This window comes from Schistocerca piceifrons, chromosome 7 (assembly GCF_021461385.2).
Source record: "Schistocerca piceifrons isolate TAMUIC-IGC-003096 chromosome 7, iqSchPice1.1, whole genome shotgun sequence".
Classification (NCBI taxonomy): domain Eukaryota; kingdom Metazoa; phylum Arthropoda; class Insecta; order Orthoptera; family Acrididae; genus Schistocerca; species Schistocerca piceifrons.
Window position 1 is genome coordinate 283035212 of NC_060144.1, and position 24080 is coordinate 283059291.

Consider the following 24080-nt stretch of genomic DNA (forward strand, 5'->3'; position numbering starts at 1 on the left):
GGTCCCAGAAGCTTCAACTTGCTTGTGTGATCTGTCTGTGGTGACACCATCGAAGAGGATCTTCAAGTTGGCAGAGGAGAAGACTCAGATGTTGTTTGGCTGGAGGGACAGAGGAAGTCTTCAAGGGAGTACTACTCCTGTCCCTTCCAGCCTACCAGTTTGTAGCTGGTGGCTTCACCCCTTGAGGTGAGAGTTTGACGGCTTGTTGCACAGCTGGATGGAGGGGATGGCAATTATACCTTGACACTGGGTGATTTCACAACCTCAGAGCTGAATTGGAGGTCGCATGTCTGCGTGGTCATGTGCTTCATGGAGCCAGGGGTAACAAGAACAGAGCTATAGGTACCAGATGGGAGAACACAGGGTTTGCGACTAGCCAGTAACTTGCGAGTGGCTGGGTAAGGCACTTTTTCCTTTACCCGGATCTCTTGAACAACCTGCTCATCAATATACACGGGACAATCCATGGAGGAGGAGGTGGCATAGGCGGCATGGCTGCCATTGCAGTTGACACAGCGGGGAGAAGGAGGTGGACAATAGCCCTCGTGCGCATCCCTACCATAGGTGCCACATTTGGCTGGGTGTCGATAAGACATTCTAGTGTGGTTGTAACGATGACACTGGCAGCAGCACATTGAGTTAAATGTACAGATGGACTGTGATAATTTAATAGCCTGCTTTGAGCTTGGATGGAAGCACCACTCTATACCAAAGGTGAGAAAAAGCGTGCAGGTGGACAAAAATGGGGAATCTACCTTTTTCATTGCATGATGGACAGAAATGACACTCTGATCAGCATGATAAGATTGGATTTCAGCCTCAGTTAGATCATCAAGCAGCCTGGCATTAATTACACCGCAGGAAGAATTCAAAGTTCTATGGGCCTTGACACGAACAGGGCAACTGTGGAGAAGCGAGGCAGCAAGCAGTTATTGTGCATGAGAATCAGAAGTGGTCCCCAAAAGCAAAGTGCCATTCTGCAAATGAGAGCAGGATTTTACAGGGCCAGTAATTACATCAATCACCTTTCTGAATAATAAACGGATTTACCGTGGTGAAGGACTGATCGTCTTCAGTACGTGAGACCATAAGGAACCGTGGTGCAGAAGGATGGGTCTTTGAATCATTAGCCTCATAACGTCACATTTTGTAGATATTGAGTGGGAATATGACTGACTCATCGTGATGAAATCCCCATGATTGCCAGCGTCTCCGATGGCGTGCTCCTTCCAACTTGGGGTTCCCTTCACAAGGGTGCACACCCACCTTAGGTGATTGTTCACACCTCAGGTCACACCTCCCAAACATGTGACAGAGGGACAATTTGGGAAGGTTACAGCTCAGGCAATCACCCCTGTACCATGACATACATGCAAACCCTACCTGCCAACCCGTGGCTGAGAATTACGCGTTACCCAGTCACCTGTTACACGTCAGACGCATGGGCCGGCCTTCAGGAGACGACAGGGAGGAAGAAGAAAAAAAGGGGATCCTCAAATGCTCAAGTGGAGGAACGAGAGGAGGAGGGAAACAAAGAAAGGAAAAGGGAGCAAAAAAACAATGGTGAGACTGTTCATACGTCAGTAAAAGAACGCAAACATTCCCAATAATACCGCTCACATGTTCCCCAGGGAGGGGAAAAAGAATAGCAAGAGGATAGACATGCAGCACAGAAGGGAAAAAATGCTGGTAGCCAAGCACGAGCCCACCAAAGAGTGGCGAGCTTCCTGGGGGGGACCTTTGTTTGTGTACCTATCGATGATGCAGCACTTCTGCCTTTAAGTGAGTAGTGTCTTTTATTCCTAAATAATTCATAATTATCAATTATACCTTTCCATACATTACAATCTGCATATCTTGTTTGAGAGACTAACTGGCCTACAGCCGTTAATGGAAGTTAGGTCTTTGCCTGTCTCTTGTCTCTGAGATTGTCCCACTGCTGCAAAAGAAAAGAAATTGTAAGCTAGAAAACATTGAAAATCATAATCAGGTAGTTTTTTGATCCATATTCTAGTGGTGAATCATTTGACCATGATCAAGTCAGGGCCTGGGGCTGTGTCACACGACCCTTGTTAAGTGAAGTGCTTGTTATATGACTCAAGGCAGTATACAGTAAAAGACAGGTAGGCTTCTTCCAGCTGATGTTTACACATCTGGGATATTGGAGAGTAGATCGTAGATGGTGTCACCACCTCAAAGTGGATTGGAAAGTGTTTGGAAAGGCCTCTGAAGCCTTATGGAATCCATATAATTCTATACCGTGTTTGCAGTTTAGGTATCTCCTTTTTTGTCTATATTATACCTTAGCTCCCTACAAGAAAACACTGTACCTAGTGGTTGGAAGAAATCATAGGTCACATCTGCCTGATAGAAGACCAGCAGAAGTGATCCACAGGGCTATTGCCCAATCTCATTGACACATCTATCTGCTGCGGAATTCACGTCATACTCTGAGTTCAAATGACTTATCTTTAACACAATGACCTCCTTTACAATATGAGAAGCTGAGATCACTTGATGTGAAATAGATTATTTGACAGAAGCTACTTGTCATCCTCAGATTCTCAGATCTACAATGTATGGACAGAATAACATTAATGCAGTCATCTGCAGGATTGTACAACAATTATACACAAGGAAGTGTATTATGTGAATAATAAAAATTACATACCTCTCAGAAATATAATTACACATCAGTCTCGTTGACATACTGAGAATATACTCCACTTATAACATTACAGCTCCACACTGATTTGTCAGGCATATAAAACTTGCTGAATAAAATATCCATAGCACTAATAAGGATTACAGGGGCAAAAACAGGTACATCAATACAAATGATGCATCGATGACAACTCAGAAAGACTGAGCCAATTCACTTTAGAGCCCATGTTCAGTGGTTTCAAGCTTGGTCACCAGGTGGGCACCACCACACTAAGGCAACAATGAGCACTCGATTATTGAAAAGACTGTACTAGCAACTACTTATATAATAAAAATTCTGAAACATATTATATACCAAAACTGTAGGCAGGAACGTATTCCATCTGGACAACAAACACTGACATGGCTCATAGTGCAAAACAAATACATAATGAGGCACAGGGTCGAATAGCTTACAGATATCTATGATTACTATACCTGTATATAGGTATTACATGCACATGATTATAGGCTCATACCTAGAGCAAGAGAGATTATTACATTATGTGAATGACAGCCAGTAAATGGAAGCATACATCCTTCAATACAACATAGGCACATAATGTAGAATAGCAGTTATGAACTGGGAACTACCAAAACAACTGGATAAGTTTGGATAATGAGAAAAATTATAAGCAATGAATGATATTTTCATAAGGTAAATAAACTAAACAACCAAGAACCTGGCTGGGAGGAGGAGGATGGGGGGGGGGGGGGGGGTTGAAAAGGAATTTTAGAGAACAAGCGACGTAATAAAGCTATCAACAGTAACAAATAAGCATGGGCATGGAACAAAATATAACATAAGCTGTCCATAAACAAATGTAGGGTCATATAGATACAGATATACATATAATGTGGGCTCACAACCAGAGCAAAAGAGATTATTACGTTACGCAATTGATAGCTAGTAAATGGAAACATCAGAACATAGTCACTACTGATTAATAACAAAACAACTGGATAACACTGGATTCATGAGAACATTGTGAACAGTGGATGATACTTTCATAAGATAAGTAACCCAAAAACCCAAATGGAGGGGGGAGAGGGGCAGTTTGAAGGTGGGGAGCGGAAAGGACGGAGGGAAAAGTGACAGGGGGAGGGAATAGGACTGCAGGAGGGAAGAAGGATGGGGATAAAAAATGAGGTTTTTGGGAATAGCTACTCATTCAACCTACTGACTTACTAATACTTTTCCCCATAGTCAATCCTATATTTACTATTATAATTTGTGATAATCAGCATATTTTGTCTTACACAATTTTCTCAAAATGATATAACTTATGACATGAATTCTTTACAAATCTTATCTTACTATTTATTGAAATAATGATGAGTGAAGATGATAGTGTTTTAGAAATTTTTGTTGATTTGGGGGGGGGGGGGGGGGGGGACACATAACAAAATTTGGCCAATTTGCAGCTTGAAGTCTGGCAGGAAAAATTCCAGATTGGGACCATCCATATTTAGGGTAGTCTGGTAGAGTGCCCTGTCCTATTATGTTATCAGCCAGCTGAATTCCAAACTGAATAAAACAAGTTTTTTTTTCTTATCACTTTATTTAGCAGGACAAATTACTTTAAAATCCCAATGTAAAAGAAAATTTTCTTATGTTCTCTGCCACATCTTCACATGAGAGGGAAAGACGGCAACTGCTGGTCCCGTATGTCAACTGTGTTCATTGAATTTTTGTATTGTGTAATTGCTTGGGACTTCTGGACAGGGGATTTGGTTTCCCTATCAGTTTTTCTTGTTGCTGTCATACTGATATCCATATGGATAGTGAATAGAATATTTACTTCTTTTTTATCCATCTGTTTCAGAGCCATGAGCTTATGTGAAAATAATACAGGAGTCTCTCCTTTTCTTGTTAAGATTTTTGGAACTGGTCTGGCATATTTTGGCTTGTGGATCTGATTGCCCCAAAGACATTTGAGCTCCTGTCAATGAAGAGGAATTTTACCAGTTGTGAATACATATGGTCTGACAATTGTCCAAATGTGATTGCATGAGGTCTATAACAACAGCTTCAGTTCCACTACTTGTGATTTCTTTATTGCTTGGCTCAGCTTTTTTTCCTGTATAAATATGAAGTCCTGAATAGTAGTCACTCTCTGACACACACATTTTGAAGAACTTTATACTGAAATGCATCCTTTTTTGAAGATTGAATTTGATGTAACAAAGTCTACCTCTGAATTTCATGAGGCTTTTGTCAATTGCAATATCTTCTTCAGGATAACAAACACTTTGGAAATCTTGTTTGAGAGAGTCAATAACAAGTTGACTGTTTAATCTTGTTCAGGCGGTCTACGGTCAGCATTTTTATTATTTACAAAATGAAGGAACCTAGACATATGTAAGAATATTCTATATGGCTTGACGTCAGAAAAGAAATGAATTTTTTTATGGACCAGTATGACTGAAGTGTTGGCTTCTTCCCCTGTGCCACAAGAATACATAAAGCAAAATATGCTTGAATTTCATCAGATTTAGTCAGAAACAAGCAGTGTTTGATTTCAAAGGAGGACATTTTTTATAACAATCTGTTGCTTTATCTATTTGTTCTAGTGCCACATCCTCCCAGAAAGACACATGAGCCATATTTCTGTACACATCTCAGGAGGTTAGTTGTTGAGGTAATTGTCTTTAAACCTTAGGATGACATTAGTAGAACCAGAAAATGGAATTTTGGAAAGTTTATCCTAATTTATTCCCCATTTCCATTTTTCTACCTTCTGTATTTTGGCAACACTCGCACCTGTTGCTGAAACAGCACTGTCACTATCTGTTTCATTTACTTCACTGCCATCACCAGTATCATTTACCTCACTGTCTTCATTATTAGAACTTTCAGAAACACCGCTGTCACTTTTATTCAATAGACTTTAGATTTCCTCATCTGAGAGAAACTTTTTACAGTAGGGCATTGCTTGCAACTACGCAGCTGGTGAAAAGTTCTGAAAAAGACTGCTTATAACTCACAAAATATCGAAAGAAATCTAGTGTGTTATAGACCACTAAATAGATCAATTTCTCAGCTTTTTGATGGTATATAACATCTCATGCCACCTATTGTCAGGAAAGAAGAAACACTAAGAAGAAGTTGTAGCTGCTCAGCCCATCTCACAGCTGGCAATGTAGTAACAGACTTGAAACCTGCAGCTGGCTGTGGAAGCAGGTGGGTTAAATACCATATATAAAAAATGTTATGAAACTTAACAGTAGAAGGTAAGATAGTAAAAAATCTGTTTTGGTCATAACAAATTTAAGATCACCTATTTTAAGTTGTCTTTCAATTTTTTTTAAAAAAATTCACATGCTGATATCCATTGTAAAAAGAGCCATTAGTCCCTGAAGGGTTATAATTGAAGTATCTAAGCTTAATAAAAAAGGACTCATCAGTGCAGTCTTTTGTCTGTTATAAAAAGGAACACCATTTAAAATATTATAATTGTTGCACCTGAGATTAGTACAAAATTATACAACAGAGCAGCCTGAAGGGTGCATCACATTATTCAAATAAACTGAAAGATTAGAATTAAAGAATGTTGCTTGTATACCAGTAAACCTTTTGTGTTATATCTGTATGCTACCATAGACTTTAATTATGCAGTGAACTGTGTTACAGTAACCAGGGGCACTGGCTACAGGTCTCATGACAGAATGTCCAGATCAACGTAGGTGACACTCATGGGCACTGTACCAGCCACACAGGAATGTCAAGTATAAACCCAGACCATCAGGAGGCACACTGTGAGCTACGGACTACAAGGTACCTCACCAGGCATCAGCAGTAGGTCACTGGCTGCACCATAAAATCATGCCTCCACCCAGGCCATAATTGTATTTAGATGGAACCACTGAAGAGGCAGAGTTCATTTCTTGTTATTCCTATTGTAACCACAACTTTTTGCAAGTTAATTGTGATCTCAGTGCCAGTTTTCTAACTGGTAAGTGGCATGGCATTATCATGCAACAGCAAAACATCGTGTTTTTGTTGATGTTGTTAAACGCAGTACATTTGAGCATGAAGTTTTTTTAAATATTCATCCACTGTTACGTGTTTGTCAGCCAATATCAGATTGTCAGTCTCTACATTTTGTCAGGAGTCTGTGCAGTGCTCAGTATGTCACTTTGTAGGAAGTCCTAAGTAAAGGTGTTATCCTTTCACCAGATAAACTGCTTGCCCAACAACTAACTGTACTGTGACCACCACCATCATCCCCATACACCTTCTTTAACCTACTGTGAACGCTTGTCATTGTCTCATTCTCACAGCACAGGAACTCGTACAACTCCACACTGCTTCAGATGAACATCAAGTGCAGCACCCATCTTGACAGAGTGCTATGAAAAAGCAACTTGCAGAAACAAATTGAATTAAATTTGTATACAAGTGGGAAGAATGCTTCTATGACCTTGATGATAGCAATCTTCTGGAGTGATCTTCGTACTGTATAATACACTTATGTTCCATTTATTTTTAATTATTTTCTTTATTCTAATTTTTCATGCATGTACTATTTACATCTGCTTCCTTGGGAGCACTTCTTAAGCATTTCTTAGTATTCACTACAATTTCTTTTTCAGGGGAGGGGGGCACAGAACAATTGCGGATATTTGTTAAAAAATTCTTTAAAAAATAATAATAATTAAACAGTCATTAATACTCATTGTGTATTTTAACTCTTTTTGTTTTTTAATAGTATTGATAACTTTTACGTAGAATACCATTTCTGGTGACTTAGAAATGAAGATGATATTGCTGTTACCAAATGTGATATTCTTGCTATCAAACAAGATTTACCAATAAGGATTTCCTTAATATGTACATTTATTAATATTACAGTTTTTCAAATTATTATTCTATTATCTGTTTAAGTATTTTGTACACAGTTACATGATATCGTGTTTTTAACTTGTAATTAGCAGCAACTTAATTCCCTTCATCCCTCTTCTCCCTCTCCCCCAACCTGCTCTTTTTCAAATGTCTGTATTTTGAGAGCAAAAGAAAATGTTAAATCAAATTAAAAATTAGGTTACACTTATTCCTTACAGAATAAATCAGTTATTCATCCAAAATTACTGATAGCTTGATAGCCTAACTGTAAGCATCATTATACATTTTGCAATTTTGTTTCTTTTACGTTTTCTGTGGAATGACGCAGTCTGGTGTGTTATGCGAGTTTCAATCATTATGTTTCTTATTCAACTTTTTTTTCTTTTTTTGAGATTCCTCTTTTTCTTCTGAATCCATTTCACAGTGAAACTTAAATGTCAAGTGCGATTTTTTGTGAGAAATGTGATGTCATTTTTTTCTTTTCTTTTTTTCTTTCTTTACAGTTATTTCCATCTTTGGTGAGTGGCACTCCCTTTCTGACAGATCTTTGACAACAAAACTGGGTGTGTGTTGACTGTAATGGATGTGGCTGGTGCAGGAGATTTACAGTGTCTTACAGGACAGGACAGTACCGTACAGTACAAACCTATTCACAGAAGTGATAGCGTTCAGTGTGGAATGGAATAACAATGATTACTTATATGCTAAATGAATTTTATAAAAATGTTCTAATGTGCTGCAATATTTAGTGCAAATAAATGCCAGAGTGCATTGATCATAACAATGACTTTAAATTAACAAAAAAAAATTGAAACAGAACAAATTAATATGGCACTATTCAGCTTGTGCTATAGGTGGGCAACATTATTAAGGTGTATGGTGGTGGGTACTTTGCATATCACCATCAACTTCCCCCTTTCCTCTTCCAGTCAAAAATGGTCTGCACAACCCCTTTCTTGCAGCCCCTGCCATTGGACTGGGTTAGGTATCTATGTGACGTTTTCACTCACACTAAATGAACCTGTGATGAAACCAACTGCTGTTCTTCGGAACTTCTCTACTTCCTCTATCAATATTATCTTGTTCAGATCCCAGACTGATGAGCAATAGTCAAATATTGGTTTTATAAGCTACCCCTTTTGTGACTGGACTACATTTCCCAAAGAATCCTCCAACGAATCTCAGTCTGGCATCTGCCTTACCTACGATTAGTTTTAGCTGATCATTCCACTCTAAATCATTCTGAATGCATACTCCCTGACATTTAATGGATGTGACTGCTTCCAGTGATCGTTCCATAATCATGCAACTATACAATAATGGATCTTTCTGCCTATTTATGTGCAATAAGTAACATTTTTGTATTTTTATGATCAACTGCCAATTTCTATACCAAGTTCAATCCTCAGCAGGTATTCCAATATTTTGCTTTAATTTCCTAGGGTTCTAACTTCTCTGTATACAGCAACATCATCTGCGAAAAGCCTTACTGAACTTCCAACATTATCCACTAGGTCACTGATATGCAGGAAGAGAGATGCCAACTATCCTGCATACTTATTAAGTTTGATCAACCAGTATCAAGCGAGGAATCTAGGAATACGCCACGCTCCATACATGAACATAATAGGAAGTAACCGTAATGTGATACAATGGGAAGTAACCTCAGCCATACATTTCCCAATGGTTTGCAAAGTGTAGGTGTTTGACCAAAACTGGTTGTGTACCCTGACTTGATTTTTTAATAATATTTAAAAGCTGTAATCAATTGGCACCTTAAAATAATTGAAAATCAACATATCTTATGGATGAAGAGTAAAACACAGATGAAAGAAATTTACCTACTTTCATATGTTCCAGGCATTAGTCTTTCTTTGATCTTTGAAATGGCGGCTGCTTTTACATTTTCTGGTGCTGATTCCAGTTTCTTGAAAAGAACTTCAACCTGGAAATTTTTAAAAGTACATTTGAGTAAACACAACAAGTATCAAGAAATGGAAAACAGAATTATACAAATGCCACTCATTACAGAAGTAATGTATTGGACTGCATCTGGAAAATAAAAGATAATGACTGTGCATTGTCATCTATGGACCTCAAATGAAAAACATTTCCTGAATTAACATACTTAGCCATTCGCAGTGTACCAGAATTACTGAAATTATTAATGACTTGATGGGTGCAACCCTCTCAGAAGTTAAGGAGAAATGTTCTGTGTACATGAGACAGGGTGATTTTTCATCTACTGATTCACACTTCCTTTTGTAAATGCAATATCTCAGTCACACCTTGTATAGGTATATCACACAACTGATGTTCATGACAGGAGAGAAGTAGCAGAAGATTGAATGACTGAGTACTTTAAAGAAGTTTTGTGAGGCATGAACAGTGAGATCCAGATCCATTTATGGCGGGGTAAACAGTTTTAATCTCTCAGGAAGTTCCTTAGCATATGATATGAAATGTACTGTCTAGAACAAATTCAAGAAATTACAGATAAAGTCTACCTAAAGGTACTGTAATTTTATGGCATGAATACAAGGGGTTATCATAAAGTTCTAACTATCACCTAGAAATTATTATGTTATCAGTACAACATTTTGTATCCCTCAACTGCATCATGTGGAAAATACCAGTCAACTGTCTCCTTTTTCTCCCAGGGAGTGCCAGATGTGACAGAGAAAATTGAGGTTTATAGTGTGATAAAGTTCCTGCATTTGAAGGGTAACAGTGGCTTGGAAACCCATGATGAAATATGGGCTGTTTATGGAAATGATTGCCCATCTTACGACGCTATTGTGAGATATAAAAGGAATTTCCAACCTGGTCAGTTGTCCCTGACAGACAAGTCAGGAGCACAAGTGTAGCCAGGAAGGTCATGCTTTCAGTTTTTTGGGGCTGTCATAGAGTTGTGAGGTAACGGGTGAGTTGCGGCGTCCTGGAAATATTCTAAGTCCATCCAGCTGTGTGGCTGTGAAATCCGCTGTGACGAGGATGGTGCTTTGTGTCAATGAAGGAGATGTGTATGCCGAGAGTGCCAAAGGTGGCAGACTTTGTGAAAGCATCATGGCAGACATTTCACAGTTCGTACAGAAATTAATAGTAGCCAGATGAATCGTGACACCTCAAAAAGAAACATGTACATTAATACACTCCTGGAAATTGAAATAAGAACACCGTGAATTCATTGTCCCAGGAAGGGGAAACTTTATTGACACATTCCTGGGGTCAGATACATCACATGATCACACTGACAGAACCACAGGCACATAGACACAGGCAACAGAGCATGCACAATGGCGGCACTAGTACAGTGTATATCCACCTTTCGCAGCAATGCAGGCTGCTATTCTCCCATGGAGACGATCGTAGAGATGCTGGATGTAGTCCTGTGGAACGGCTTGCCATGCCATTTCCACCTGGCGCCTCAGTTGGACCAGCGTTCGTGCTGGACGTGCAGACCGCGTGAGACGACGCTTCATCCAGTCCCAAACATGCTCAATGGGGGACAGATCCGGAGATCTTGCTGGCCAGGGTAGTTGACTTACACCTTCTAGAGCACGTTGGGTGGCACGGGATACATGCGGACGTGCATTGTCCTGTTGGAACAGCAAGTTCCCTTGCCAGTCTAGGAATGGTAGAACGATGGGTTCGATGACGGTTTGGATGTACCGTGCACTATTCAGTGTCCCCTCGACGATCACCAGTGGTGTACGGCCAGTGTAGGAGATCGCTCCCCACACCATGATGCCGGGTGTTGGCCCTGTGTGCCTCGGTCGTATGCAGTCCTGATTGTGGCGCTCACCTGCACGGCGCCAAACACGCATACGACCATCATTGGCACCAAGGCAGAAGCGACTCTCATCGCTGAAGACGACACGTCTCCATTCGTCCCTCCATTCACGCCTGTCGCGACACCACTGGAGGCGGGCTGCACGATGATGGGGCGTGAGCGGAAGACGGCCTAACGGTGTGCGGGACCGTAGCCCAGCTTCATGGAGACGGTTGCGAATGGTCCTCGCCGATACCCCAGGAGCAACAGTGACCCTAATTTGCTGGGAAGTGGCGGTGCGGTCCCCTACGGCACTGCGTAGGATCCTACGGTCTTGGCGTGCATCCGTGCGTCGCTGCGGTCCGGTCCCAGGTCGACGGGCACGCGCACCTTCCGCCGACCACTGGCTACAACATCGATGTACTGTGGAGACCTCACGCCCCACGTGTTGAGCAATTCGGCGGTATGTCTACCCGGCCTCCCGCATGCCCACTATACGCCCTCGCTCAAAGTCCGTCAACTGCACATACGGTTCACGTCCACGCTGTCGCGGCATGCTACCAGTGTTAAAGACTGCGATGGAGCTCCGTATGCCACGGCAAACTGGCTGACACTGACGGCGACGGTGCACAAATGCTGCGCAGCTAGCGCCATTCGACGGCCAACACCGCGGTTCCTGGTGTGTCCGCTGTGCCGTGCGTGTGATCATTGCTTGTATAGCCCTCTCGCAGTGTCCGGAGCAAGTATGGTGGGTCTGACACACCGGTGTCAATGTGTTCTTTTTTCCATTTCCAGGAGTGTATTATTTGCACGATGATTCTGGTGGTGTAATCAGATTTTCAAAATCTTTAAAGTTTAATATCTGACTGTAAATTAGACAAGTAACACCCAGCAACAAATTTCCCAAATGTAAACAGTTCATCTGATTTTGTCGATCGGCGTGTCTAAGGAAAGCTATCAGTGTGAAACTAAACTGGTATAAATTACAGGCATGTAACTTGAATAGTACACGAGTTATTGGAGATTAAAGTGGCCGATTACTATCGACTGCGTCAGGCCATAAGTACTCTACAGTTACATGAAAAAGCAGTAGCAGCACGCTTAAAATATATTTATTCATCTATGTCTTTGTTTATATCCGATATATGCTATTCATGATGAAATTGGTTAAATATTCACTGTGTTTTAGAAAGCACAGAGACATTAGGCAACTGGACTACCTTTTGTTTTATTCCTTTGATATATGTTTGTTTAATTTGTTTATGTATCTAATAATGTGTGTTAGAGCGTGTTTATGGTCCAGCCATAGGAATATTTATTTAATTTCAAGTTATTTAAATCCAGTATTTGGTATGTGGTTCATTATGTTTGTGTGGGTGTGTTGGCATGGAGACATTGTGCAAGAACTCTAGCCAATCACAGTGCTCATGAATGGGGAGACTGGATTGAAGGAGTTCGGGTGAGGGGTGCTGGGAGTGCGGCAGTGCTGGACAGTCGACAGGACATGGGAGGTGCTGGACGTGAAGGCACGACGTACGGTCGCAGGAAAGACTTGGAGAGTGTGGAGCGGTTTGTGCATGATAGCGGGAGATAAAAATACTTCAGAGTGCTGACTTGTGGACCTGTGAAAACTCTGTGGCTTCTGCAGTGAAGACGTGGTATGCGTTTAGAAGTGAATATCTCGCGAGCTATGTTGTTGTTCATAACTAATTATGTGAAGTAGGAATCTATTGTTTCCCTGTTATTCAACTTATATTTTATTTAACTGCTGGACCATCAACACCAATAAGTGTTTTGCAGAAATATACCGCATTCTCAAAAGTACTTCTACTGTTGTACTCATCATTTAAAGTTTTAAAATAGTACCTGCAGATTTTATTTAATTGCAATCTTTCACGTATAAATTTATATGTTACATTCATAATTCGCAATTGCCGAGCGATAGAAACCTTTGACCATTTGATTCATGTGTGTATTCTTATCGTATACTGTAGACTCAGCAAAATTGGCCTGTAATGCGGCAGCTATGTATCCCAGCCCCTAGACAATGAAACCAGCCAAAACCTAATATTTCAACACTGTGTTGGAGGGTGCGTAGTTACTTGAAAGCCTGGAGTGTCATCCTCACATTACCTTGCCAAGGGTCAAGCCATCACAGGCAGACACTACAGTGATCTACTGGAAAAGCTACATGAAACTCTGATTAAGAAATGCCACCGTATGCTCTCCTGAGACATTCATCTTCAGGCTGATACTGCACTGGCTCATTCATCTAAAGTTGCAGTTGATAAAACAAGGGCATGTGGTTGGTTGGTTGGTTTGGGGTATAAAGGAACCAAACTAAGAGTCATCAGTCCCTTTTTCCTGGCACAGGCGAGGCTCAGGGTACAAAAGCACCCAACACCATACCTAAAAAGAAAACGAATGGAATGCACAAAAAATGGGGAAAACATACACACGAGGAAAAGTGGAAGAAGGTATTAAAACCATACAGCATACGGTCTGGGCTGGCTGATCACAATAATAAAAGAGGATGAGCCAACCACTCTGCAACACATTAAAATGTCCACCCCAAAAAGACAAGGCAAGATGAACACCTGTAGGGAAAAGACGACCACCAAGACAAATAAATGCAAAGAAAGTGTGACAGAGTTAAAACGGAGGGAGGGTGGCGAACTCAGAGAGAAGGTTTAAATGCCCACCCTTAGATAGTATGACAAAAAAAAAAAAAAAACTGGGGAGATTGAAAGTCCGCCACAGAGTGGCTAAAAGTGGGCAGTCCAGCAAGATGTGAATGACAGTCATATGTGAGCCACAGTGACACTGAGGTGGGTCCTCGTGATGGAGGAGGTAGCCACGTGTTAGCCACGTACGGCCAATGCAGAGCCGGCAGAGAAACACAGAGTCCCTGCAAGAGACCCACATGGAGGCGTAATAATCATTGCAGGTCAGTTACAGGGATGCCGGTCTCCAGAAGAGGTTTCCGTGTAGCCTGTTTGGCCAGCCTGTCGGCAAGTTCATTTCCTGGGACTCCGACGCGGCCTGGCATCCACACAAACACCACAGAACGAATGGACCGTTCCAGGGCATAGATGAACTAATGGATGGTCGCTACCAAAGGATGGCGGGGGTAGCACTGGTCGATAGCTTGTAGGCCACTCAAGGAGTCAGTACAGAGTAGAAACAACTCACCAGGGCATGAGCGGATGTGCTCAAGAGCACAAGAAATGGCCACCAGCTCTTCAATGAAAACACTGCAACCATCTGGCAAGGAGTGCTGTTCAATATGTCCTCTGTGAATATACGCGAAGCCAACACGATCATCAGCCATTGAGCTGTCAGTGTAAACCACTTCATGATCCTGGTACGTGTCAAGAATTGAGAGGAAGTGACAGTGGAGAGCTGCAGCGTTAACTGAGACCCTAGGACCATGTGAAAGGTCCAGACTGAGCTTCAGCCTAGGTGTACACCATGGAGGTTTACATGAATGGACCTCGAGTAAAGGTACTTCACTTCAGACAGAAGAGATCGGACGTGAACCGCCATCGTAAGCCCTGACCTGGGCCTCCGATGTGGGAGATGAACAGCCGTGGATGGGAAAAGAAGACGGTAATTCGGATGCTCAGGAGAACTATGAATGTGTGCAATGTAACTGGAGAGTAGTTGTGCATGCCTGACCTTCAATGGAGGGACCCTGGTCTCCACCAGGACGCTGGTCACCAGACTCATCCTAAAAGCTCCTGTTGCCAGTTGAACACCACAGTGGTGCACTGGGTCAAGTAAACACAATGCTGAGGGCACCACCGAACCATCAACCAGACTCCCATAGTCAAGGCAGGATTGAACAATGGTTCTGTAGAGCTGCAGCAGTGTAGAGTGATCTGCACCCCAGTTGGTGTCGCTCAGGTAGTGGAGGGCACTGAGGTGCTGCAAGCACTTCCACTTCAGCTGACAAAGATGACGAAGCTGCATCAATCGGGTGTCAAAAGCCAGTCCTAAGAATCAATATGTCTCCACTACCATGAGTGCATCATCATTAAGGTAAAGTTCTGGTTTCGGATGAATGGTACGACGCCGACAGAAGTTCACGACACACGACTTCGAAAGTTGAAAACTTGAAGCCATGGGTTAGAGCCCATGACTGCACCTTGTGAATGGCTCCCTGTAGGTGCCGCTCGGCAACACCAGTACTGGAGGAGCAATACAAAATGCAGAAGTTGTCCTCATACAGAGAAGGTGAGAACAACGGCCTGACAGCTGCTGCTAGACTGTTAATGGCCACTAAAAGTAGAGATACACTCAATACAGAGCCCTGCAGGACCCCATTCTCCTGGATATGGGGGAACTATGGGAGGTGCCAACTTGGATATGGAAATTATGGAGCAATAGTAAATTTTGGATAAAAATCGGGAGCGGGCCCGAGACCCCACTCATATAATCTGGCAAAGGTATGATATCACCGAGTCGTTGTTGTTGTTGTAAGCTTTTCGTAAATCAAAATATATGGCAACCAGGTGCTGGCATCTGGAAAAGGCTGTTCGGATGGCAGATTCAAGGGAGACTAGATTATCAATGGTAGAGCCACTCTGGCGGAAACGGTCCTGGCATGGAGCCAGTAGGCCATGTGACTCCAGGACCCAACACAACACAACCGCTAACTTACCATACGTTCTAACAGCTTACAAAGAATGTTGGTGAGACTGATGGGCCAATAGCTATCCACATCAAGCGGGTTTTGACTGGGTTTGAGCACTGGAATGATGGTGCTCTCCCACCATTGTGACTGAAAGACGTCATCACACCAGATCTGGTTAAGATGACAAGGAAATATCGCTTGTAGTCGAATGAGAGATGTTTGATCACCTGACTGTGGATCTGATCTGGCCCAGGAACTGTGTTGGGGCAATGTGCAAGGACACTGAGGAGCTCCCACTCTGTAAATGGAGCATTGTAGGGTTCACTGTGACATTCAGCAAACAAGGGGGCTTTCCTTTCCATCCACTATTTGAGGGTGCGAAATGCTGGAGGATAATTCTCTGATGCATAGGCTCAAGCATAGAGCTCAGCAAAGAGCTCAGCAATTGCATTTGCATTCGTAGATAACACGCCACTGATGATAATGCCAGTAACACCTGTTGGGGTCTGGTACCCACAAACACATCTGATCTTCGTCCAGAATTGAGAAGGTGAGGTATGGCACCCAATGGTCGAGACGTACCTCTCCCAACACTCCTGTTTTGGTCTTTTTATAAGTTGAGGAACATGGGCATGGAGCCATTTAAAAGCTATTAGGTGCCCTAGGGAAGGGTGCCGCTTATGTCGCTGTAGAGTTCACCAATGCTCTTCAATGGCCTCAGCGATTTCAAGCGACCACCAAGGTACTGACTTTCGCCAGGGGGCACCCTAAAGAACAAGGGATCATGTTCTCCACTGCAGAAATGATCATTCTAGTGACCTGCTCAACTACCACATTGATGATACCCTGAGGGGGAGATTCTACAGTGATAGCAGAGGTGAAAGAGTCCCAGTCTGCATTGTTTACAGCCCATCTTGGTAGACGTCCAGGGGAATAGCACTGGGGGAGTGACGGGAAGAGAGGAAAGTGGTCACTATCACACAAGTCATCGTGGGATCTCCAGTGGACAGATGGGAGAAGCACTGGGCTGCAGAGGGATAAATCAATGGCCGAGTAAGTGCCATGAGCCACACTGAAATGTGTGGGGGCCCCAGTATTTAAGAGGCAGAGGTTGAGTTGAGACTGGAAAGTTTCGACATCTCTACCTCAGCCAGTAAGCACAGTGCCACCCCACAAGGGGTTACGGGCGTTAAAATCTCCCAAAAGTAGGAAAGGTTTAGGGAGTTGATGAATCAGTGCAGCCAGTACATTCAGGGGTACTGCACCATCTGGAGGAAGATATAGGTTGCAGACAGTTATTTCCTGTTTCGTCCTTATCCTGACAGCCACAGCTTCAAGAGGTGTTCGAACAGGCACAGGTTCACTGCATACTGAGTTCGGGACATAGATACAAACTCCATCTGACACTCTATTATAGTCGCTACAGTTCTTGTAATATCCCCTATAGCCACCAATGGGGCAGACATATTCTGGAGGCCCAGAGGACCCACTGTCCGTGACACAGAGTGTGGTACGACTGGTACTTGTGATGACGATGGTAATGTATCTGCAGCATATGTGGACATCAACCGAACTTGGTGTAATCATTCAAATTTACGTTTAGCCTCTTGGTAAGTCAACTGGTCCAGGGTCTTGTACTCCATGATTTTCCACTCCTTTTGGAGTACTGTGCAGTCTGGCAGGCAGCGGGAGTGCTGCTCTCCGCATTTGATACAAGTGGGAGGAGGAGCACAGGGATTATCTGGATGCAGTGGACATCCACAGTCTCAACATGTGGAGTTGGAAGTGCAGCGGGAAGATGTGCCCGAATTTCCAGCACTTAAGGCACCGCATAGGAGGAGGGATGTATCATTTAACATCACAGCGGTAAACCATCACCTTGACCTTTTCATGCAATGAATCACTCTCAAAGGCCAAGATGAAGGCACCAGTAACAACCCTGTTGTTTTTGGGCCCCCTGTAAACACGCTGCATGAAATGAACACCCCGCCGTTCTAGATTGGCGTGGGGCCTGTTGTCAGAGTGCAAGAGGAGGTCATGGTGGAAAATAATCCCTGGACCATGTTGAGGCTTTTATGGGGAGTGACGGAAACAGGAATATCACTCAGCTGGTCGCTAGCAAGCAACACCCGGTATTGGACTGGGGATGCTTTCTGAATCAAGACTGCACCGCTTCTCATCTTAGACAGTGCTGTCACTTTCCCAAACATATCCTCAAGATGTTCAACAAAAAACTGAGGCTTCATAGGTAGAAAGCAGTCCTCGTCCATTTTGCTACAGACTAAATATCGAGGTGAATATGGCTCTCTTCTTATTGTAGCCCTGTGTTCCTCCCATGTTGTAGCAAGGGAGGGAAATGATTTAGGGTCATACCTGTCAGCACTGTACTTGATCTTGCCCTTCTTGGAGACTGCTGGCACCGTACAGTCACCAGCAAGAGATGACTTAGTCCGCTTCATTGCGGGTCATCTGCCCTGATGCCACCAACTACAATCAGAGGCTCTCCCCACAGGCGCCACCCAGCCATAGCAAAGGCCACCTGGCATGATGGCTGTTGCCAGGAGTCCTGATGCCCCAGGACGACAGGCATCTACTCTTTGGCATATGTGGGGAGTTTAAAACTCAGGCATCAGCAGTGCGATACCTGTGTTGTCAGGGGGCTACCACCAAATGGGTACACGACGGCCCCACCACAACTGACTGGATACCGTACTGGACATTGAGTGCACAGAAATCCAATAGTCATGGCGCAGAAAGAGGACAGGAGACAATGGAAGAAGATGACATACCCTGGAAAGTGTCCTCACCCAAATAGTTGAATTGCAGGTGGAGATGCAAAGCCATGAAAGAGGTTCAGGAGATCAAATCTAAGGGCACTATGGATAGCTCATGCACCACATAAGGTGTCGGTCCCCATATGGCCCACACTTCTGTAGAATTTGGAAAGTGAAAGGTAAAACCACAAAATGGGACCTGAACTTATAGGGCTGAAAAGTGTGAGACTCCTTTTAGTCATCTCTTACGATAGGCAGGATACCTCCCACAGGGGGAAGGGCATGTGGCTTTGAGATCTTGCAGCACCTGCTTTATTCTTCTGATCTTGCACCAAGTGACTTTACTGGTTTCCAGAAATGAAGAGTCTGTTGCATGGTCGCTGGTCTGACAACATAGATGATGTCATTAATGAAGTGGAAGAGTGGTTTAAAGCAAAATCTGCAGGCTTCTATATTCAAGGCATTCAGAAGGTCAAGAAACCCCGCGAAAATTATAAAAATCTGGATGTTGACTACTTAGAGAAAAATTAACAACAACAAATCAACACACACTCATTATTAAATTTCTAAGAGTGATGGTAACTCTAGACAACCCCTTGTAATCTGACCAAATCTAAAATCTCGTCTACCAGCAGCAGGTTACAATAGCCTAGTACTTGAATACTGCTGCAATAAAGTTTTTCAAAACAGGAAGCAATTGATCATGATATGAATGTGTCTGGAGACGTCACACTGTCAACTGATCACCAGGTACAATATCTCATTTAGCAGTTGGAGATGCAGCTTCTATGAGTCCTGGCTGCTTTGAGACAAACAACTGTGAGACTAGAGCTGGAAAGTAGCTACAGAAACATGTTGAAAATAGATGTTGTGCTCAGAGATGAAATCTGGGCCCCTATTGAGCAACATGTAAAAATCCTATTTCACTAATTTTAGCACTAACTGATTCTGTGTTCCTTGATTTTTGTACCATCATCTGACTGACGCAATTAACATTATTCAAGACTCTAAAACTACTCTTTACAATTGACTCTTATTAGCTTTATTTACATAGCAAGGAAAAAAAATCAAGCCTACTTAGGCTGTGTGTACATTGAAACTGACAAGTGAGAAGGGTGCTCTTACTCTTGTTTTCAAAATATGAGAAGTGTAATGTAATTACTATTCCATATTTTTACCACCACTCAAATTACATAACAGTTGCTTGCAGATGCAAGCACTGTCTCAAAATTGATTATAAATCATTACAGCTAATTTTAAAAAGGAACATGTCATATTATAAACTTATAAACTTCAGACCTCTGGATACCACAAAATTTTGCCACACAATCCATCCTTCTGTGCCATACAGTAATATGACCAACTGGTTGGGAAAGCCTAAGCTATGTAATGCTTAGTGGACAAATCTGGAAACCTAACACTGCACTCCTGATGGAAAGGAATGAAAATGCCAATACTTCTTAATAGGTTTAAGATTAAAGTATGCATGAAATTAGTAACTAAATTTCTTGACACATGGTAGACACATGCATTGTAAAGACACATTGTGGCTGGACCTAAAGTTTGTAAAAGGAATTTAAACTGAATCACAAAAACAGCACTGTGTGTTCTAAATTATCACTAAACATAATTCAAATGAATAGCTGTGAGACTTTGGGCGTATGCTGGTTGTTCGCTATTTCACTGACCAACCTGTGGCGTTTGGTGAGAAGGTATTCCAACAAATGACTTTCAGATGAGCTTTTTTACCAATGTAAAGGAATTATCTCTCCTCAGCATGCATCTGTACAAAATTTAGTGATAATGCTCAGTAGACCACAGTGGAACAGAACATTTAAATAAAATTCTCACGTCAATTTGTAATATGTAAAACGCGGTGTATCAAAATACAATTATGCTGAATCTGCTCCAAAAACACACACAATCTTATGTCAGTGACCTATTATTTTCAGTACTTTAAAAAACTACACAAACATGTGCACATAATCCAAAGCAGCGGTATTATTTTCAATTCAAAACACCTAATAGTTAATCCCCCCTCCCCTCAGTGCAGTTCTGGGCCCCTGACAGCATAGGGCACATAGCACATGCTACATGTGCTATATGAATAAAGCACCTCTGATCATACCATCAAAGTTGGTAACACAGAGAAAATATGTACACCCTCCATAGTGTTACTGCGGATGTACCCTAGATTCCATAATGTTTTTAGCAAAAAGTGAATGTTATCAATGGGTTTGTCACACTCAGACAGACTGAATTAAGAACAACATCTGTACTCTACATGCCACCATGTAGCGTGTAGTGGGAGGTACGCTGTTTAATAATATAGTTTTATCCTGCTCCTATTTCATTCATGGGTGGTGCATGCAAATAAATTATGGTATGCATTCATACATGCTCAAGTTTCTAAAGTTTATCAAAAGAAAAATTCTCCCGAGAAAACTATACATTGTGAGACAGGATTGCTGGCCAGAGCTTATCTTCACCAGAGATGTCAGTACTGCTGTTAAGACACTAAAAGTACATACACTATCTTAGCTTTTGACAGTAATAGTTCCTTCCTCAGGGAGTGGAGAGGGACAGACTGAGGACTGAGAAATGTTAAAAAGGAAGGGCAGATCACTCACACGCCATGATGAGAGGAATCTATCTGTTGCGTTCTTGATGGAGGGGGGTGGTTGGGGGAAGATGAGGTCGGGGGAGGGGGCACTATCTGCTTATCGTACGGCATCAAACAATTAATGAGCAAAAAGCAATGATTTAACAAGGAAGCTTGTAAGAATCATCTGATGATGGATTCTTAAAAATCCAAAACTGGTAATGGTTTAATGTGAATAAACTTTTTGTATTTTGTTTTTTGCTGGTCAGTGTATTTAAAATATAATCTTTACAACAGCACTGAAATTCTCATCTCATCTAGTAAGTCTCCCCTGACTCAAGGTTCTGGGCAACTTTACTGAACTCTACCCCTTTCCTAAACCTCAACAGTCCTTTTTCTCTAATCCTCTTCCTTCTCTTCTGCCAGATGGAGCCACTGGCTCCAAAAGGTTGGAAACTTTAATTTTTTATATTTATGTGTGTTCTCCTGCTGCCACTTGGCAAGTAGATCTTTTATCTATCCAATTACATTCTGTTTTATTTTGAGTTATACATATAAAAATATTATTTTGAAAATTTCCAAACGTATTGCAACTGGACAGACCAGAGCATCACATATGCCCATTAGTGCTTGTAGAATATCTATGGAGGCTTGGCAGTGAATAAAAGCACAGTGAGTCATTGGACGAGGCCTCTGTCATCATTGCAACAATGTTGCACAAACCTGTCTGATGTCCCATGTGCTAGCCACCTGCACACAGCTGCTGGAACACACAGATACTCTCATCTGAGGTGATCGACAGATCACAATCAAACATCTCGCTGCACTACTGGATGTGTGTGTTGGTAGAGCTGTCACACTCATCCACCTGTTGGGGTACTCAAAAGGTATGTACCTGCTGGGTTCCTCGCCACCTAATAGAATACCATAAAGAGCAGCAAAGGACCATCTGTACAGAATTGTATGTTATGAGGCTGATTATGATAATTTTTTGTTGAACATAGTCACAGGCAATGATACATGGGATAATCACTTCGAACTGGAAACCAAACAGCAATCCATGGAATGGTGCCACACCACCTCACCTCCAAAGAAACTTTCAAAGCCACACCCTCAGCTGGTAAAGCCATGGTGATAGTCTTCTGGGACTCTGAAGGGGTTATTCTGTTTGACCTACTCCCTGATGGTGCAACAATCAACTCCAAAGTACATTGTGCTACCCTCATGACACTGAAGAAATGACTTCACCGTATTTGTCACCACAAAAATTCAAATGAACTTCTCTTTCTACATCACAATGTAAGGCCTCACACAAGCCTGTGGACCCGAGAGCAGCTCACAAAACTTCGCACTTCACTCGGCTGTTTCTTCCTCATCCATGCTACAGTCCAGATCTTTCACCCCCCCCCCCCCCCCCCAAACTTCCATTTCCATCTGTTTGGCCCAATGAAGGATGTGAAGCAATGCAATAAGACATTGGCTCTGCCACTGACCAGTTGAGTGGTACCATGAGTGCATATAGGCCCTCCCAGTAAGAGGTGGTGTAAGAGTGTCGCATTGAACGGACATTATGTTGAAAAATTGGGTTTTGTAGCCAAAAGAGTGGGGCCTAATATGGTGTATTGGAATTCTGAATAAAACCAACCTGCTTTTTTTAAAAAAAGTCTTGCAGTACTTATTGAATGCCCTTTGTACTTCCAAACATAGGGGTAAATACCACTGCTCTCTTCATGCACCCAAACCATGCAATAGATAAAACAGATAAATATGAAGCAACCACTTGTCTCAAATCCTGCCTCGGGCATGGATGTGTGTAATGTACTTAGGTTAGTTAGGTTTAAGTAGTTCTAAGTTCTAGGGACTGATGACCTCAATGTTAAGTCCCATAGTGCTCAGAGCCATTTGACCCATTTGATTTCACAGGGCCAGCAGTTACATCAACACCTTTCTGAATAATAAATGGATTTACCATGGTGAAGGACTGATCATCTTCAGTGTACATTAGACCACGAGGAACCATGCAGTGGGAAGGGTCTTTGAATTATTAGCCTCATTACGTTTACATTTTGTAGACGTTGATTGTGAAGATGATTGACTCATTGTGAGAAAATCCCCCATGATTGCCAGCATCTCCAATGGCATGCTCCTGCCAACTGTAGGGACCCTTCAAAGGGGGCGCACCTGCCTTAGGTGATTGTTCACACCTCAGGTCACATCTCCCTAACACCTGAGAGAGGGACCAGTTGGCAATTTGGGAAGGTTGCAGGTCAGGCAACCACCCCTCCCTGGGCCTGGCCTATACCAAGGAGTACGTGCGAACCCTACCTGTTGACCCGGGGCTGGGAATTACGTATTCCCCAGTCACCCGTTATGCGTCAGACACGTGGGCTGGCCTTCAGGAGTGCACAGGTAAGAAGAAGAAAAAGAGGAACCTCAAGCGATGAAGCAGAGGAACAAGAGGAGAAGGGAAACAAAGAAAGGATAAGGGAGCAAGAAACAATGATGAGACTGTTCTTACATCAGCAACAGTCAATGCATAACATTCCCTATAACAACCCAGACATGTTTCCCAAGAGAGGGGAAGAAGAATAGCAAGAGGATAGACATGCAGCACAGAAGTGAAAAAATGCTGCAAAGGCTGAGGACCTGTGGTAGCCATGCACAAACCCTGCAAAGAGTGGCGAGCCCCAGGGGGGCCTTCCTGATGCGGCCACAGTGGCTCAGCCACTTTATGCTCTCTTATGTGA

At 42.6% G+C, this 24080-nt stretch overlaps 1 protein-coding gene across 4 annotated transcripts in view; it reads right to left on the reverse strand.

Moving 5' to 3' along the window:
- Positions 1-24080, reverse strand: part of LOC124805371 (zinc finger protein 761-like) — a 161957-nt gene that overhangs the window by 112310 nt on the left and 25567 nt on the right. For all 4 annotated transcript variants that reach the window (XM_047265927.1, XM_047265926.1, XM_047265924.1 and 1 more), the window contains exon 2: positions 9395-9494. In XM_047265927.1, the coding sequence (XP_047121883.1) occupies positions 9395-9494 (100 nt within the window). The remainder of the gene's footprint in view (positions 1-9394; positions 9495-24080) is intronic.